The sequence below is a fragment of the Physeter macrocephalus genome, chromosome 19 (assembly GCF_002837175.3).
Source record: "Physeter macrocephalus isolate SW-GA chromosome 19, ASM283717v5, whole genome shotgun sequence".
Taxonomy (NCBI): Eukaryota; Metazoa; Chordata; class Mammalia; order Artiodactyla; family Physeteridae; genus Physeter; species Physeter macrocephalus.
This window is the reverse complement of record NC_041232.1, coordinates 44,105,576-44,123,827: the sequence shown is the minus strand read 5'-3', so window position 1 is coordinate 44,123,827 and position 18,252 is coordinate 44,105,576. Positions and strand designations below refer to the sequence as shown.

General features: G+C 36.8%; 1 protein-coding gene and 1 pseudogene across 1 annotated transcript in view; both read left to right on the top strand.

Annotated features, from left to right (window-relative positions):
* The window catches only part of DSC1 (desmocollin 1), a 25,090-nt gene extending 7,533 nt beyond the window's left edge, over positions 1–17,557 (top strand). Inside the window, 9 exon segments of the mRNA XM_007119695.2 lie at positions 3,384–3,550; positions 4,882–5,141; positions 5,290–5,390; positions 5,393–5,431; positions 13,062–13,277; positions 13,606–13,848; positions 15,373–15,494; positions 16,227–16,481; positions 17,360–17,557. Of these exon segments, the coding sequence (XP_007119757.2) occupies positions 3,384–3,550; positions 4,882–5,141; positions 5,290–5,390; positions 5,393–5,431; positions 13,062–13,277; positions 13,606–13,848; positions 15,373–15,494; positions 16,227–16,481; positions 17,360–17,557 (1,601 nt within the window).
* Positions 7,489–8,274, top strand: LOC102976361 (40S ribosomal protein S6-like; annotated as a pseudogene).
* Positions 17,558–18,252: the final 695 nt, after the last annotated feature.

Genomic DNA, 18,252 nt, shown 5'->3' with positions numbered 1-18,252 from the left:
GGCCACAGCGGGGGGAGGCCCGCATACCACAAAAAAAAAAAAAAAAAAAGAATCTGTTTTCTTCTCTGTTTTATGGGCTGCTAATTGTTGTCTTATCTACCTCAGAGCTGTTGTGATCATTAAATGCCATAATGCTGGCAAAATCACCATATAAACAGTAAAACTCTCTAAAAGTATTCTTATGGCAGATCAAATAATGCACATATTCCAGAATTTTGTCCTCAAGACTGGGGCTTTTGATGGGATTTTCCAATTCTTTGCTTTTATCTAACCTATTTGAATGTTAAGTGTTAATAAATTATTGTTGTTCAAAGTAATTTGATTTCCTTGATTATTGGAAACAGGGTCTAATTCAATACATATCATTACTGTGCTCCGATTTGCTCTATTGCCTCATGTTGTATTGTTTAATTTTGGCTGGTAAAGATTTTTCTGGATGAGTCACACCATTATTGCAGCTGGAGGAATTTGTTTTAAACCATTCAATGCATCTAGTCTTTTAGGGATTTATATAAGGCCCTTTTGCAAGTTTTTTAAAGAAGAGTTGTATAAGAAGTGAATTTTCTTCAATAATTCCAAGTTATTTTATGAAAGAAAGCAGCTGCAAGCACTCTTCCTCTTTGAATGTTGAGGAGAGTCTGTACCTTTTATAAGTTTATAGGGAAAAATCAGCTCAATCTGGTCCCTTACCTATCCAGCCAGAGCCTTACTATCTTGTAACATATGATTTCTTTTCCAGACACACAAGTCTATCCATTGTCTTTAAAGTCATGTTGCTAGTTACATTCTGTATACACTCAGCTTTGGTGTCACTGCTCTCTCCCTTCCTCTGCCCAGTCTACACTCAATACCCCCCTCTACAAGGGTAAATTCAAGCCCCAGCTTCTGTTGACAACTGTTTACACATTCCCAAAGATGAGAGCAATTACAGAGATAAGGGCAAATTATAGTGCAAAAGGGCTAAAAGAGATGAGGTTCTTCAAGCTACAGAAGAATTCAAGGGGGAAATATCACAATAGTAGACACAAGAAATTTAAATAATACCCTTCTAACTTAGCTAAAAATATGACTAATTCTACTAAAGTATAGTATTCTATTTATAGGTATTGTAACAATATTTAAATATATTATTATTGCTTTTAATATAGAATAATGGGAACTAGACTGCAAAACCATCAGTTGTATTGAGCTTTCTGAAACTGCTGCTTTAGTGACTAATTATGAAAATATTTATAATTAGCTTCTTTATCATATGAATATTAGTGGATTCTCCTAGGGATCCAGGCTGTGGTTTAAAGTTCAGCTGCATTTCTAGTTTAAATCATCTTTACAATAATTATTTGAATTTTTATTTATTTTGGAGATGCTCAGCACATTAATAGTGAAAAATCAAACTAGTACCTGCAGTAGTACCAGAAACAAAATCGCTACATCTGAAAATCAGTGGAACGTGGAATAATGATATTTATTTGTAGTTGAGCATCGGGACCTATTTTAAACTACAAGTGATTATACAGCGAGAAGTAGATGATCATTTCCATCGAAGAGAAAAACTAGCAAAAATTAGTGTAAATTACAGCAGGATGGACTTAGGTTAGATAGGGAGATGTCTTAATACCAACGTGATGAAGTAGAAGAATTCATTACAAGTGGTCCCATAGAATGTTTACGACAGTTTTTACAGAGGGCAAACTTAAGGGGTGGTTTATTTTCCTAAAAATAAAAGATGGATGGAATTGAATGCAACAAGCTATTTATTGGTGAATTACCCAATGTAAGGCACTGTGTTAGGTGCTTCAGTCACACAAGTATCCTAAGTCTCAGGCTTCACCCCTGAGGACAATTGGAAACTAATAGGGACGTAAAACAATTACATAGTTTTCTCTAGCCAAAACTCTCAAAATGACAGCAGTTTAAAGAAAGAAAAAATTACGTCAAGTATGAGGGGAGAGGGAGGGATTGATAGGAAGGCTGAATAGTGTGGTGGTAGTGGTGATGGTGGTGGTGGTGAAGTGGTGATAATACACTGCTGTATCCCTGAGTGCAGAATTTATTAAGATACAGGAATCAGACTGACAGAAATCAAAGTATAAGTTTTATTACTGAAAAAGTCCAGCTGGAGGTTGTTTGGGGAAAAGTGAAAAAGGGAACAGAGAGAACATGAATGGTTATTTCAAAACCTTCTGTCCTGGAGATTGGAGTGGAAATTTCTTCCCCTCCAGGTTAGCATGTGAAGATGAAATGTTTCCTTTCCACCCAACAGTGAGGATTTTGTGTTACTTTGGTAGATGATAGGAAGATCACTGAAAAGTCTGGTTAGCTAATATCATGATTAAAATTGTGCTTCGTAGAAATGAATCTGACTCCTGAGGGCTACGTAGTTTGGAGAAGGTCAGTTAGGACAACCGTAGGAAAGTTGGTAGGACATGTGTGTAGGATACAATATGAAAGTTGATAGGATACATTTGGAGTCACATGAGGATAATGGCATTGAGAATAGAAAAGAGAAGTGAATGACAGAGACACAGAAATGCTGTAATCTCTAGAACCTAGCAACTGACTAATATAAGGCTAAAGAGGGGGAGGAGTTAGATACCTGAGATGTTAATCCTGGTTCATTTTAGAAAATGGTTAAGGTAGGGAAATCAGGAAGGCTAGTTGTGGTGAAGAACTGAGTTAACACAGACTTAACTTTGGGCGGGTTTAGTTGTTCCTGTCAGTGAAGAAAATCTGTTTAACTCAACAACCATTTACCAGAAAACTTCAGAAATAATTTGATGGTATTTAAAGAAAAAGGGCATTAAATCCTCACATTTGGGACCAAGATATATCATTTTGAGATAGAGTTTGGAATATATATATATATATATATATGATTTTATTAGCATTTTTACTACACAAGAAATACATGTTACTGATAGAAAAATGAGAAAATACAGGTAGAGAAAAGAACACAATCGAGTCACCCGGAAATAGTTGATATTTATATGTGTATATAAATCTACAAATAACTAGAATCATATTTTGTATAAACTTCAGAAAAAAATACTTGTTATTAGCATGACTAGGGGAAGTCTACATGCATTCTAACAAGCAGAACTGCATGCAGTTAATTCAGGGAACAGAGTAGCCTCCTTCAGCTGGAGTGCGTGGTACTTGGTGAGAGAATAACGAGAAAGGATTGAAGCCATAGGACAGGCATAGTGTGTGCTGCTGTGTTGTCTCTCTGAGCATTTAGATACTTCTTCACTTATCTGTAAAATCAGTCAACTTGTGGGTTTTTTGGGAGAATATGCCACAGCAATGCCTTGATTTTATTTTTGTTTGTAATCCAATTATATCGCTATTTTTAGTTGTTGACAGTATTGGATTTATCTAAACAGGAACTTCAGTGGGAAAAGTGACTGCCATAGACCTCGATGAACCTGATACTCTACATACTCGTCTGAAATGTAAAATCTTACAGCAAATTCCAGACAATCCAAAGCATTTCTCTGTACATCCAGACACAGGTGTCATCACCACCACTACACGTTTACTGGATAGAGAAGTAATGAATTGCTTAATTAATTTCTCAATCACTAAACTATGTGTAAACTGATCATGAACTCCCAAAGAAGTTACAGTATTTTCTTAGAAGTGATATGCATAAATTTTTTGTTCCTTATAAAATTTTTAGAAACTGTCCTTTAATTATAATATTGCTTATTTTTCCTTTCTTTTTTTTATTTCTTTTTAAAATATTTTTGGACTTTTTTCTAGATTTCTTTCTTTCTGTTTTTGTTACTTTGATAGATTTTAGTCTCTAATCATTTATTGTTTTGGGAGTCTTTCTAGTTACTCAGTTCATGAACTAACAAATCCATATATAATATACTTTGAAAAGGTGCTGCTAGATAATATGATTATATCTTTTGACTCAGATACTCAGAGTAACTGCTCCATTATAGCCAAATCTCATGTCCTAGTAGTCTTATTACTGAACCAAACTCAGGCCCGCTCGCCCGCTGGCAGTAAAGCCAATCTACTGACACCAGGTTGTAGTGAAGGAAAGTGCAGCTTTATTGTAAAGGTGCCAATACAAGGAGAACAGGTGGCTTGTGCTCAAAAACTCCAAACTCCCCTAAGGATTTTAGCCGACCATTTGTAAAGGCAAGGTGAGGGAGGGGCATCCCAGAGTATGTGATCAGCTCCTGCACAATTCTCTGATTGGTTGATGGTGAGGTAATAGGGTGGTGTCATAGGGGTTAACATTATCAGTCCTTAGGCCTGGGGGCTATGAGCTCATGGTCATCAAGTAGTTAACATCTTCCATTTGGTGGGGGCTTTTCACATCTTTAAAACAACTCAGGAAGTGTGCATCATATACTACTATCTAGGTACTGCAGAAAGGAGCTAAAGCAGAGGATATGGGGGAGAAGTCTGCCCTGGGAAGGCCCCATAGGGTCCTGCTTGGTTACAGTCTACCTAATTATTTTATATACTTAGCTTAGAGGGACTTTTGCTAATTTAGTTATCACTGTTATCCCATTTGATAATAATAAAATAATGAGAAATAGTCCATTTGAATTTATTCAAACACTTATTCTGTATTTCTATCAGTATTTAAACTTGTAATAAAAAAAAAATGAAAGCAGGACCTTTCCAAAGGAAAGTGAGAAGAAAAATTTGTTGAATCTTAAAAATCAACAATTTTGCATTTGATAGTGTTTGTCACTCTAGGAAGCTAATTATTCATCATTAATACATTAGCAACAACTTTTGGTGACATTTTATACGTAAAAATGATTTTCCCTTTTGTGCTAAAACTTGGAATCATAGTTATGTCCTCTCTGTATATGTATATATAGAGAGACTCATGATGGTATGTTTATCGAACAGTCATTGAACTATGAAGTACATGACCAAATGGTTTTGCCAATTGGTGTACTTAACGAAGCACAATTCTCTAAAGCAGCAAACTCACAAACTCCTGCTATGTGCACTACAGTTGTCACTGTTAAAGTTAAAGACCATGATGAGGGCCCCGAATGCCAACCACCAGTAAAAGTTATTAAGAGTAAAGATGGCCTCCCCATGGGCACAACACTCCTTGGATATGAAGCAGTGGATCCGGACAGCAGCACAGCTGAGGGCTTAAGGTAATGTATTTTCAAAATGTCCTTCTTTTTAATTGTGATGATAATTGATTTCAAATTTGGGAACATTCTATGTATTTTTAGAATGACAGATTTTGAGATTATGTCCACTCTTTGGTTTGAGCATTTACATTTGGTTTCTAAAAACTAGGTATAAGAAGATAAGAGATGAAGAGAACTGGTTTGAAATTAATGAATACACTGATGACTTGAAAACTGTAAAAGTTCTAGATAGAGAATCAACATTTGTAAAAGAAACCAATACAATGTTACCGTGATTGCAATGGATGCAGGTGAGTGCAATTTTCTAGAAATAAAATATAAATATAGGACATATTTTAAGGAAATCTCGGAGCCAGATTTAAATTTGTTTGTTTCCAGATCAAAATTTAATGCAAAAAATGTTTGCATTATGATGGCTTAATTGCTTGGAAACCACCCAATTTAGGTCCCAGTGCATCACTAATGCAAAACTAGGAGGTGGTGAATGGCCCAAGTCCCAGTTTCGAGGTCCATGTTATTTGACTTCTTCCACGGACATAGTGGCATCATCGAGGATCCCTATTTTTCTCAGGAGTACAGATTTAGATTATTCTGATTTGAACTTGCTGGAGGGATTCAACCCACCTACAACAGTTGGGTTCAGATAGATTTGTTCTGAGTCTCTCTTACTGGGGAATAAAACATTTATCCTATTTCCTAAATAAATGGTCAAACAATGATTTTTAATGTCTTTTGCTGAGGTTTGCAATCATTTTCCAAGGTTAATTCTAGAACCTGTTTTGTGAAGAAATGTCCTTCAAATGTCCTAAAGTAGAGATCTCAAAACTCTTTTGAATATATCCTCGAGGCAGTAAATCATTTTTGAATATGAACCTTTGCAGTGTAAGCTCTGTCAGTTGGCTTCTCTTTTTGTAATGCAAGTGCCTGACTTAAGCTTTGATTGATATCTCAAATAAACACATTGCTAACCACAGAACTAGATCAAGAGCCAGGCTGACTCCTACCCCATCTCCCCAGGCTCCTTTGTTATAGAGATTTTGGTTGATTTCAGTAACTCACCATTTGGGCTGCTGTTTTTTTCTCTTCCTGTGCTTTAAATTCCTGCTCTTGTCTTTTAAATTCATCAGTAAAGAGTGAGCCTGTGAAACCCAAGGCCCCAGCCTCCACCGCAATAAAAGCAGAATCCCAGGTGTCACTGCCCTTGCCCCACCCCATCCATTCCCCACAAACTTAACTCTTGCTGTGTGGCCCCATGTGTGCCATGTAATTTCCAGGACTTGTAAGTAATAAACCTTTTTTTTTTTTTTCAGTGTTTCCTGATCGTTATTACTTAGGGCATCTTGCAATCATAAGAGGAACCACAAGGGCCAGTCAGCTACAACCTTGGTTATTGATAGGCTGAGACCAGTCCATAACCGCTCCCATATATTTACTAGTGTGTTTATTTATATACATATACTACTATGCTAATGTATACATCATAAAAATAGATATTAAAAGAAGATGATAAAAAATATAAATAGAAGTTACAATATGGCATTCCACCACACCAATTACACACTCACTCATTTGGGGTAAATTTCCATTAACGATAAAGGTGAATGAACTTGGGCTTTTATGACAGAGCCTATGTTTTTGACGATCTGCTTAATCCAAGATGGTTTCCATTATTTTTATGGTTAGCATATTTTTATACACTAGATGTTCAAAACAAACAAGCTGGTACGGCAATGTTGTGGTCTTTTTCTATAGAATCACTGAATTTCTTTAGAAGGAATGGGCGAGTGTATGAATAAACACATATCAAATCCCACGGAAATAAACAAAAGTTGAAAGTAAGTCATGAAATGTTTCGTGTTTATTCATTTTGCCCCTTGATATTTTGATAATAAGATAAAGACAGATGTTTTCTCACATATTATACCCATACTTTTTTCTATAGCTTTACACTAAGAGCCACATCTATGAAAAAAAATAGTTTCTCTGATGAGAGACAAAGGTTAAACTAATGAAGATACTGCTGCTTATGATTTATAGAGGAATGGCAAGCCAGTTCATCTACTTGTGTCCCATTCAGGTTTTTTCCTTACTTCCTCTCTCAGCCTTGGTCTATTCCTGTTACCCTGGGAGGGAAATGGTCTGTTGCACGTCATAATCAGTGAGATGACCAAGCAGTGTGAAAGAATTATGCCCCATGAGCCAAAAATTTTTAGGTTTCAAAATCTGAAAGAAAACCTCAATTTGAATATTATTACTTAATCACGTGCATGTGATCTTCCTTTCCTCTTGATACCTCTCACACAATCTTTTAATGTAATTCTTTCAGTATAAGTAGGACAAAAAACCTACCAAAGAATGGCGAATGGTCGGCTGCTTCAGAATGAAGCTGAACGTCTCTTTCCCGGCCACTGGCTGCCAGAAACTCATTGAAGTGGACGATGAACGAAAACTTCGTACCGTTTATGAGAAGCGCGTATGGCCACAGAAGTTGCTGCTGACGCTCTGGGTGAAGAATGGAAGGGTTGTGTGGTCCGAATCAGTGGTGGGAACGACAAACAGGGTTTCCCCATGAAGCAGGGTGTCCGCCTGCTACTGAGTAAGGGGCATTCCTGTTACAGACCAAGGAGGACTGGAGAAAGAAAGCGCAAATCTGTACGGGGTTGCACTGTGGATGCCAATCTGAGTGTTCTCAGTTTGGTCATTGTAAAAAAAAGGGGAAAAGGATATTCCTGGACTCACTGATACTACTGTGCCTCGTCGCCTGGGGCCCAAAAGAGCTAGCAGAATCCGCAAACTTTTCAGTCTCTCTAAAGAAGATGATGTCCGCCAGTATGTTGTGAGAAAGCCCCTAAACAAAGAAGGTAGGAAACCTAGGACCAAAGCACCCACGATTCAGCGTCTTGTTACTCCACGTGTTCTGCAACACAAATGTCGACGAATTGCTCTGAAGAAAGAGCGTACTAAGAAAAATAAGGAAGAGGCTGCAGAATATGCTAAACTTTTGGCCAAGAGAATGAAGGAGGCCAAAGAAAAACGCCAGGAACAGATTGCCAAGAGACAGAGGCTGTCTTCTCTGAGAGCTTCTACTTCTGAGTCCAGTCAAAACTGAGATGTTCTAAGAGTAACAAATAAATAAGATCAGACATCAAAAAAAAAAAGAATGGGGAAAACATTAACTGAGAAATATAGTTAACATTGCTACTCCTTTATAATCCTGGTGATTTGCTGCTTCTATATAAGCAAAAGTGAAATCTGAATGGTTCAGGGACACAATTATGATGTCAAACCTATTCCACAAATGTTGATTGTCTTTTAAGTTCCAAGTACTAGGCCATGAAAATTAGGATTCATAAGACAAGGTCAAATTTTCACACAATATCAGTTGAGGGATTATTATGTTCTCATAACAGATTCCCTGGTATGAAAATTTTCCCCATCAAAGAATGTACGCATATCATGAGAAGTGGAAATCAGTTAAAGAGTTGCCCACCCAGATTAAAGGATAAAGGGAGGAAACTTCACGGAAATGCAGAAGCTTGGTGATAGAAAATGAAATACTTTTGGAGAGAAGAAAAATATGGAAAACAGAGATATAAGAAATTAACTTCGTCTTTTGGTGACAAAAGAATGTCTTTAAATACAGTGATCATAGCACAAAGAAATGAAATGTCAAATCTAAACTTTGTGAGTCTATGTCCCAGGCCCATGGATAACCTGGATGTGTTCAAGAAGTAAAGATAAGGGTGCTATAAATGTTAATGGAAGACCGTATGGTGTCATGAAGGATTTTGTTTATTTGAACTTTAATCCATTTAATATATGCTTCCAAGGGCCAAATATATAAGTAAGTACTTATATTTCCAAATGAATGTTTAGTTTTGATGCTCATAAATATTTTATGATGATGATCTAGGTATTCCAGCTTTCTTAGAATCTAGTTTATTTCCTTGTATTTTTTGTGTCAATTTTTTTGTCAGGCAGGCTGGTTTCCCTGCTTTCACTCTAGAAAGCACCGTTTTATACACCCACCACCTAGAATTAGACTGCCCCTCCTGTTTGAAATTCAGGTCCCTTTGCTTCTTCAAATGAATGGCAATGACATCTTATGTGGTAGCTCTCACTAGCCTTTGTTCAGTTCTTTTTTTTTTAAATTTATTTTATTTATTTTGGCTGCGCGGGGTCTTCGTTGCTGCACGCGGGCATTCTCTAGTTGGCGGTGAGTGGGAGCTACTCTTTGCTGTGGTGCACGGGCTTCTCACTGCAGTGGCTTCTTTTGTTGCGGAGCATGGGCTCTAGGTGTGCGGGCTTCAGTAGTTGCAGCACGCAGGCTCAGTAGTTGTGGCGCATGGGCTTAGTTGCTCCGCCGCACGTGGGATCCTCCCAGACCAGGGCTCGAACCCATGTCCCCTGCACTGGTAGGCGGACTCTTAACCACTGCGCCACCAGGAAAGTCCCTGTTCAGTTCTTCTATGAACACCTTTTACGCCCTCCTCCCCTGGGAATAATATTGTAATTATCACAGGTGATTTGTCTTCTCTATGAAAGGGTGCTCTCATTGTTTCTCATGTACATTCTTTTCCTCTAGCTAGACTCTGAACTCATTTTCATACAAGGACCCTTATCATTGCTAAATATCTTTTTTACCAAGCATCTGGCAGAGATCTTGGCATGTTTGCTTCGTGTAGGTACTGATATTTGTCATTCCTCTGTTGTTTGAGAGCCCTGTGACTCTCCAGGTCCAGGTTGTGAATTTCACTACCAAGAGCTTTGCAAGTTCAGGTGCACCTGGATAGGCACCTGGAACAATTAGTTTTAATGTATTATAGAAACTTGAGTTCAAAAGTTTACAAATGCTTTGTTATATTCGGCTGTAAAAAGAATTTTCTTAAAATAAATATTTCAAGGTTGTCATGTGGAAGAGGTAAACATTTTGTGTAAGTCCAAAATAACCCATGAAAAAATTGGAAATGATTAAGAGGTGTATTATAGCTTGATAAGAAAGAACCTGAAAACTTTCTAGTGGTTAATTAAAGAGTTCTGTACAATGGAGTGGGCTGATTCATAACAGTGAACTTCCGGTTCCTGGAAACTTAAATAGCAATGGGGAACTCTTGCTTTTAAGAGTCCCTATTGTTGACATGTAAGTTTAGATTTTAGTTAACCCAAGATGTACTTTCTAGCTCCAAGATTATGACATTCCTTACTCACCGATACTTGGCATTTGCTTATGTGCTTAATTTAAAATAAGGTTTAGAAGTAGACAAACATACACACTCAATTACCTTTTCACAATCTTCAACTATTATCAGTAATTACTTTTTTGCTCTATTTCCCAGAAGTAAGGAAAAAATTTGCAACCAGTCTTTCATAGTTTTAGAAGGCATCTAGGACTTTGTTTTCAGCTGCGGCTTTGACTACTATCCATTTTAACAATTTCAAGTTTTCCCCTTTTTAACAACATGCTTAAAACAGACTGTGATGGAAAATAATCATTTATGTGATGAATGTTGGTTGAATTTTTTTTTTTTTGGCTGCTCTGCGGCATGCAGAATCTTAGTTCTCCAACCAGGGATCAAACCCGTGTCCCCTGCATTGGAAGTGCGGACTCTTATTAACCACTGAACCTCCAGGGAAGTCCCCCTATTTCCTTATTAGATTTTTTTAAAGTGTGATTTCTATTGTTCCTTAAAGAGAAATAGTTCTCTGCTTAAATTTTAAATAGTAAAATCAGAGCACACATGTTGACTCACAGGTAGTATCTGTAACTATTTTTTTAAATTAAAAAAATAAAAGCTTTTTTCCCATTATTTACTTCTTTGTTAAGGGTTTGAAGTTGTTACTTGTATTCAAATTTATTTACAATTTTATGGCAGTCCCAAATGCTTATATGCTATTGCAGATTTTTAAAAATAAAAGTTGTATCTCTCTTTATTTTTTAATAAATTTATTTATTTTATTTATTTTTGGTTGCGTTAGGTCTTCGTTGCTGTGTGCGGGCTTTCTCTAGTTGTGGCGAGTGGGGGCTACTCTTCATTGCGGTGGCTTCTCTTGCTGCGGAGCACGGGCTCCAGGCATGCGAGCTTCAGTAGTTGTGACACGTGGGCTCAGTAGTGGCGCACAGGCTTAGTCGTTCCGCAGCATGTAAGATCTTCCTGGACCAGGGCTTCAACCCGTGTCCCCTGAATTGGCAGGCGGATTCTTAACCACTGCACCACCAGGGAAGCCCGCTGTATGTCTCTTTAATTTCTAGATATTGTAAAACTTGTTCAGATAAAATAGGTATATACTGCAGTTACCTTATGTAAGTGATTAAGTCACTTTGAATAAATTAATTTTTTAGTTATTCAACAGAAAAAGTTTCACTGAAATACACTATCCAGTATGGCTTAATTGTTATTTCAACCTAAAAAGAAAAAACAGATTACATTTACACATGATTTATGGTAGTCTTTATGATAAATTCAATATTTATGCACCAAAATTTAGACTAGCATTCAAAGCAAAAAAAGTGAGAAATTTCATCAGTTATTTTTCTGTTTATTTCAATTTTGAAAGCTTACCATTTATAGTCGTTTGTACTTTTATTACAAATGATAAAATTTGAACATGTTCTTTAAACTTCATTTTCTCTTAAACACCAGTAATGGGCGTTATGTTAATTAAAAATATTTATTTAGACTTATGTGTGAAACATTAGGCCAATAATAGTGGAGAGCTGAAGAAGAGTAACAGTTCTTATTCTCTTTTTTTAAAATAAATTTATTTTATTTATTTATTTTTGGCTGTGTTGGTTCTTTGTTGCTGAGCGCGGGCTTTTCTCTAGTTGTGGCGAGCAGGGGCTACTCTTCTTTGCGGTGCGTGGGCTTCGCATTGCTGCGGCTTCTCTTGTTGCGGAGCACGGGCTCTAGGCGCAGAGTGCAGGCTCAGTAGTTGTGGCGCATGGGCTTAGTTGCTCTGCGGCTTGTGAGATCTTCCCGGACCAGGGCTCGAATCCGTGTCCCCTGAATTGGCAGCCGGATTCTCAACCACCGCGCCACCGGGGAAGCCCAACAGTTCTTATTCTTAAAAGCAAATTGATTAAATGGTAGGGGTGGGGTGCAACTTTTTTACAGTTTATTCAATTAATTTTTTTACAAAGTCTAAAAATAGTAAGTGCATTATATTCAATGTGTTAGTATTAAGTTTTAAGTTAGCCAAGAGACACTGTGCCCAGATCACTAGGCACTCAAGATGAATACAACTTAGCCCTTAGGATGAACATGTTCACAGTTCGGTGTGCGAGCCAAAGATGAACCAAGGGTTCTGAGAAATTGAAGGAGAATGTGGCTACCATTGTCTGTAGAAGTCATAGCAGGTTTCATGCGGAGGTGATACTTGAATGGATTCTTAAAGGATAATAAGGTTTTGTCAGGCAGAGAAGAGAAGAAACGTATTCCCAGCAGTGGCAATAGAATGTGCCAAAGCTGCACACAGGAAGGAGCACACCTACTGAGTTTGATGATCAGTTTTACAAAGTTTGAACAAAGAGTAGATGAAGAAAAAGGTCAGGAGAGGAAGTCAGGGAAGTGACTATGACCAAATGTAAAATGTTTCTATTTTAAGCATGAATGTATGTTCTTCCTAAAGAAAGTTGTAAGAAATCAATTTTCTTCTTAACTGGTTATTCCTTAGGGACATTACTTATAATCTCATACCTTTTAGTTTTAAAAAGCACCTCAAGATATCATCTGATACAGCTACCAATCTCCAAGGAAGAGTAATGTCACTATTTTGTACTGTTAGCAATGTTATTTGTGGTTCGGAAAGTGTATGAAATTCCAGTTCAGACAACTAGTAGAAAGCAGATGTCAACTGTACATCATAGAGATTGTCGAAAATAAACTTTAAGTGAAGAAATATCCTATTTTTTCTTTTTCTTAGATAACAGATCTTGCACTGGAACATTAGTAGTTCTTCTGGAAGATGATAATGATCATCCACCACAAATTGAAAAAGAAGTGACAATTTGTAGGCATGAAAAGGATTTTGCTGTTCTCAAACTTGTAGATCAAGATGGACCTGATAACGGGCCACCTTTTCAATTCATTCTCGATAATTCTGCCAGCAAACTTCGGACAATAGAGACATTAACGGATGGTATGTAGTTATGCTAAACCTTCTAATCAATAGGAACTTAGGATGGTGGTCTCGATTTTCACCTTAGTTCATTATAATAAATAAATATTAATTTTAGTAAATTATTTTATTGATCCCAGGAAAAGGATGATACCTTTTTTTAAAGCAATGAATAATATACTTATGTTTAGACTCTTGTTCTGAATATCTTTAAGAAAACATACAAATTCATTTTAATATAATATTTGAATAATATATTAAATATAGAATAGTATAGGTAAGCATAGAGCAATGTCAGTTAATTTTCCTGGCTTTTCAAGAAATCAAAATCTGTCTTTTTTTCACATAGGTAAAACTGCCATTCTTCGTGAAATGCAAAATCTTGATTATAACTATTATTCTGTGCCTCTCCAAATAAAAGATAGACCTGGCGTTTCTGCAGAACACATGTTATCAGTGAGAGTATGTGACTGTACAATTCCATCTGAATGTAGAATGACTCCTAAAGTTCTGAGAGATGCAAGGCGATCAAATGCAATACTTGGAAGATGGGCTATTCTTGCCATGGTGTTAGGTTCTGCATTGTTGTCATGTAAGTATAATTATCTAGAGTGTGTTAGCTGAAATGTTATCTAATATTTTTAAAAACATATGGCAGTTCTTTACATCAATGACATTTATAGCCTTTGATAAATATGTCCTTTTAAAAATCTTGTGCGAACTCTATGGCTTGGGGTACTGAGTCATAGAAGAATAAACCTATCAGTAAGAGCAGATTAAATTTAAAGTAATTTTCAGAAATATAGCCTTAGTTCTTCCAAGAATTAGCTGTGAGATACTGGGTAAATCATTTCCTCTTCTTTAAGTGCTTTCTTCCATGTGTGAAGTGAAGAGGTGGGATAAAATTAATGTTAAGATTCTCTCCCGTACAAAATATTATAGTTTCTCAACCAGCCACGTTCATGTAGTGAATGCACAAAAAGAGTTAGTGAAAAGAGTAGTTTCAAAATTTACTTAGATGTTTATGCTCAACGTTATTAATGTGTATTAATGAAGTGATTTAACATACATCTTAATAAGACTCCAACGTGGGGGAGATGGTCATATGGTGAGCTACTGAGGAAAAGTAATGGATGCAAAGAATCCTAAGATTTTGCATTCTGCAAATTGATGGAAATCATTACCCAGGCTTCTCCCCTTCCTTCCTCCCTCTCTTCCTCTCTCTCTTCTTTCCTTTGTTTACTCCTTTTCCCTTCCTTCCTTCCTTCTTTCTTTTTTTAACAATCTATTTGACTACATACAGCCTATTTGCATTTACAAACTTTTCCCATGGTCTTTACTTTGTCTGTGTTCATTGATTTGTATTTCAGGTTAAACTGGATATTCCTCTTAGCACTTGATGTATACTTTCAAAGCCAGGCACTGATTTTACATAATTGCCTTTCCTGTTTGATTTATGCCTAATGTTCTTTGTTTTGTGATTCTAAGATCTTTGAGTTGTTCTGTGTGGATTTTAAATACCAATAATACTAGCTTAGGGCTTCCCTGGTGGCGCAGTGGTTGAGAGTCCGCCTGCCGATGCAGGGGACACGGGCTCGTGCCCTGGTCCGGGAAGATCCCACATGCCGCGGAGCGGCTGGGCCCGTGAGCCAGGGCCGCTGAGCCTGTGCGTCCGGAGCCTGTGCTCCGCAACGGAAGAGGCCACAACAGTGAGAGGCCCACGTACCGCAAAAAAAAAAAAAATAATAATAATACTAGCTTAAATTCCAATCAAATGAAGTTACTATTTCAGTGTGGAGGAAATAAGGAAAGCATTTAATTCTGGACCTGGGAAGAGAGCTATTAATAAACTATGTTCACTTCATCTTTCTTCCTTTTTATTGATTTGTATCTTATTTAGCCTAATAACATAACCTCACTAGACAGAGCTGGTCTGTTTACTAATACATTTGTTAATATTCTGTTTTAAATTTTATGACCCAAAGAGATCTCAATTTATGGAACAAATTTTTAAAAGTTCTCTGAAGAAACTTTAAAACAAATCAAATGATTCAGATGATTTAATATATACCAGCATGAAAAAATGCTATTTTACTTATATATTTTTATTTTTTAGGTATTTTGTTTACATGTATCTGTGTTACTGCTAAGAGTACAGTAAAGAAATGTTGTCCAGAAGATGTAGCCAAGCAAAACTTAATTGTATCAAATACTGAAGCACCTGGAGAAGAAGTGATGGTAAATCAGATTTCACTTTGCTTTGTATGGTGGTTCAAAGATGACAGTTGATTATTATGTAAAATAGTAATAATAATAATAACAACTAATGCTTACTGAGCACTTATTATGCCAAGCAGAGCTCCAAGTGCCCTGCATGTATTAATTCACTTAAACTTCATAATTCTATTGTATTAGTTTCCTAGGGCTGCAATAACAAAGCACGGCAAACTGAGTAACTTAAAACAATTGAAACTTATTGTCTCACAGTTCTGAAGGCTAGACATTAAGAGATCAAGGTATTCACAGAACCATCTCCCTCTGAAGGTGCTAGGATTCTGTTTCAGTCCTCTCTCCTAGCTTCTGATAGTTCCTTGTTTTATGACAGCATAAATCAAGTCTTCATATGGCCATTCTGTATGTGTGTGTGTGTGTGTGTCCAACTTTTCCCTTTTGGATTAGGGACCCACCTTAATTGAGTATGACCTTATCTTAATTTAACTAGTTACATCTATAACGACCCTATCTTCAAATAAGACCACATTCTGAGGCACTGAGGGTTAGGACTTCAACATATGAATTTTGTTGGGGGGGAGGGGATACAATTTAACCTATAACACCTATGATACGGGTACTATTATTATCCTGATTTCATGCATGGGGAACAGAGAGGCACAGCAGGTAAGTGATTTGCCCATGGTGGGAAATAAATGAAAGAAAATTGTTAGTTTCAATTTGTTTTATTCATTTTAGGAAGCAAATATTAGACTCCCCACACGGAAATCCAACATCTGTGACCCAAGAATGTCTGTTATCACACTTGGTGGCCAGGGAGTCAAAACACATCAAAGTTTTGAGGTGGTCAAAGGCTGCTACACTTTGGATCCCATCAAAGGAGGCAGACATCAGACCTTGGAATCTGTCAAGGGTGTAGGACAAGGAGTGACGGACACCAGCAGATACACATACAACGACTGGCACAGCCTCACCCAACCTCGGCTTGGCGAAGTAAGTGCCAGTGTCTTCAAGTTCATATTACATGAAAGTAAACACTACTTATAAATCAGGATTTGCCCATAGTTTTCCTCCTCATACATCTGGAGCTCATCACCTTTTCATGTTGAATTATCATAGAGATAGATGGATGTTAGGTCCAAACCCAAAGAGAAAAACGATCTTGTAAAGTTCAATTGTTAAAATAAGGTTTACAAAACTTGATCTAGGAGTGGCATATGTAGGCATTTTATACTTTAGGACGTGTAAAAAGACTGATAACTTCTTCCCTAAAAGTTGCCAGGAAAATCACCTAGAGAGAAATATTTGTTATGGAGTACCGTGCAGATCACAAATTATAAATATCTTTCGTATGTTGAAGCCTCCACGTGGTTATGAAATCCTGACTATCGCCATCAACCAGATAGATCGTTAAGCTTTTATTTGGGGTTTTAGCTCCTTGTTTTATGTTCAGCTCAATCAACATAGATTAATATTAGCCAGTTAATGTATTATATTATTATAGGTATATAATAGTGTATAAACATAAGAATCATAGCTTATTTTGGTTTCCCCCAAATATGTGAAAAAGTTGCAGAGATACATTTCAGTTATACAATCTCACGTTTAAATGGGAAATTGTAAACTAGTTGTGTGATGTATGCGGAGCTTTTGTTTTCGTCAGTGTGTTCAGTAGGGGCATTTATATATTTGCTATGTTTTAATAATGAATATAATACAGACCAATCGTGCATTTTTTATATGTAGGAATCCATTAGAGGACACACTCTGATTAAAAATTAAACAGTAAAAGGTAAATCAAAGACATTATTTTTATGCTAATACATTTAGGAGTTTTTAAAAAAATAATAAAATGTGCTTTTTCAAAACAGAAGGTGTATCTGTGTGGAAAAGACGAGGAGCATAAACATTCTGAAGACTACATTCACTCCTATAACTATGAAGGAAAAGAGTCTGTGGCCGGCTCATTTGGCTGCTACGGTGATCAGCAGGAAGAAGAGGGGTTTGAGTTTCTAGATCATCTGGAACCCAAATTTAGGACCCAGGCAAAGACATGTGTAAAGAAATAAATGTGCCTTTTAATAGAGTAACATCTACGATGCATATGTAGGAGTTTGTTGAATGTAAAATGACAGCAGCATCTGCTAAAGTGTTTGTTTATTGGAGGTAAACTTCCAGTCATATAGATAAGGATACTATAAATACGAAGCTCCCTCTAATTCTCCTTGTCTGAGATAACTTCCATGTTCTCTAGAAATAAATGTTTCATTTGTTAATTTCCATTTATATGCATTTACATATTGCCCTTTCTAGGACTGTACTATGTGCTGTCTTGTACCTTCTATTTGAAAACTATGTTACTTGGTATGCTCTGGAAGCGTATATGGGGGAGCTAGTGAAAAGTACATTTTTATTTTGGATGAAAATTAAATATTTTCTTCACAGTCTTGGGGACAATTATGCTTTTAGAAGTATTGTCTTTGGTGCAAGAGAATTGCTTCCTCTATCTGCATGGCTCTGTGCTGAAGGATTTTTTAAACATTCTTTGATACAGTCTCCAACTGGTGAATAAGGCTCATCTCCCACTATCTTTTTCACCCTCCGGAGGTGCTCCCAGCTCGATCCTGAGATCTCTGTCCATGTGGATGCATCATCAGGTTCCTACAGGTTCTAGAATTGTTGGAAAGACATGGACCAGAACAAGCTCACAGCAATTTGAGCCTCTGAGATTTTTTTTGAAGGATCACGTGAGAGGATTTCCATG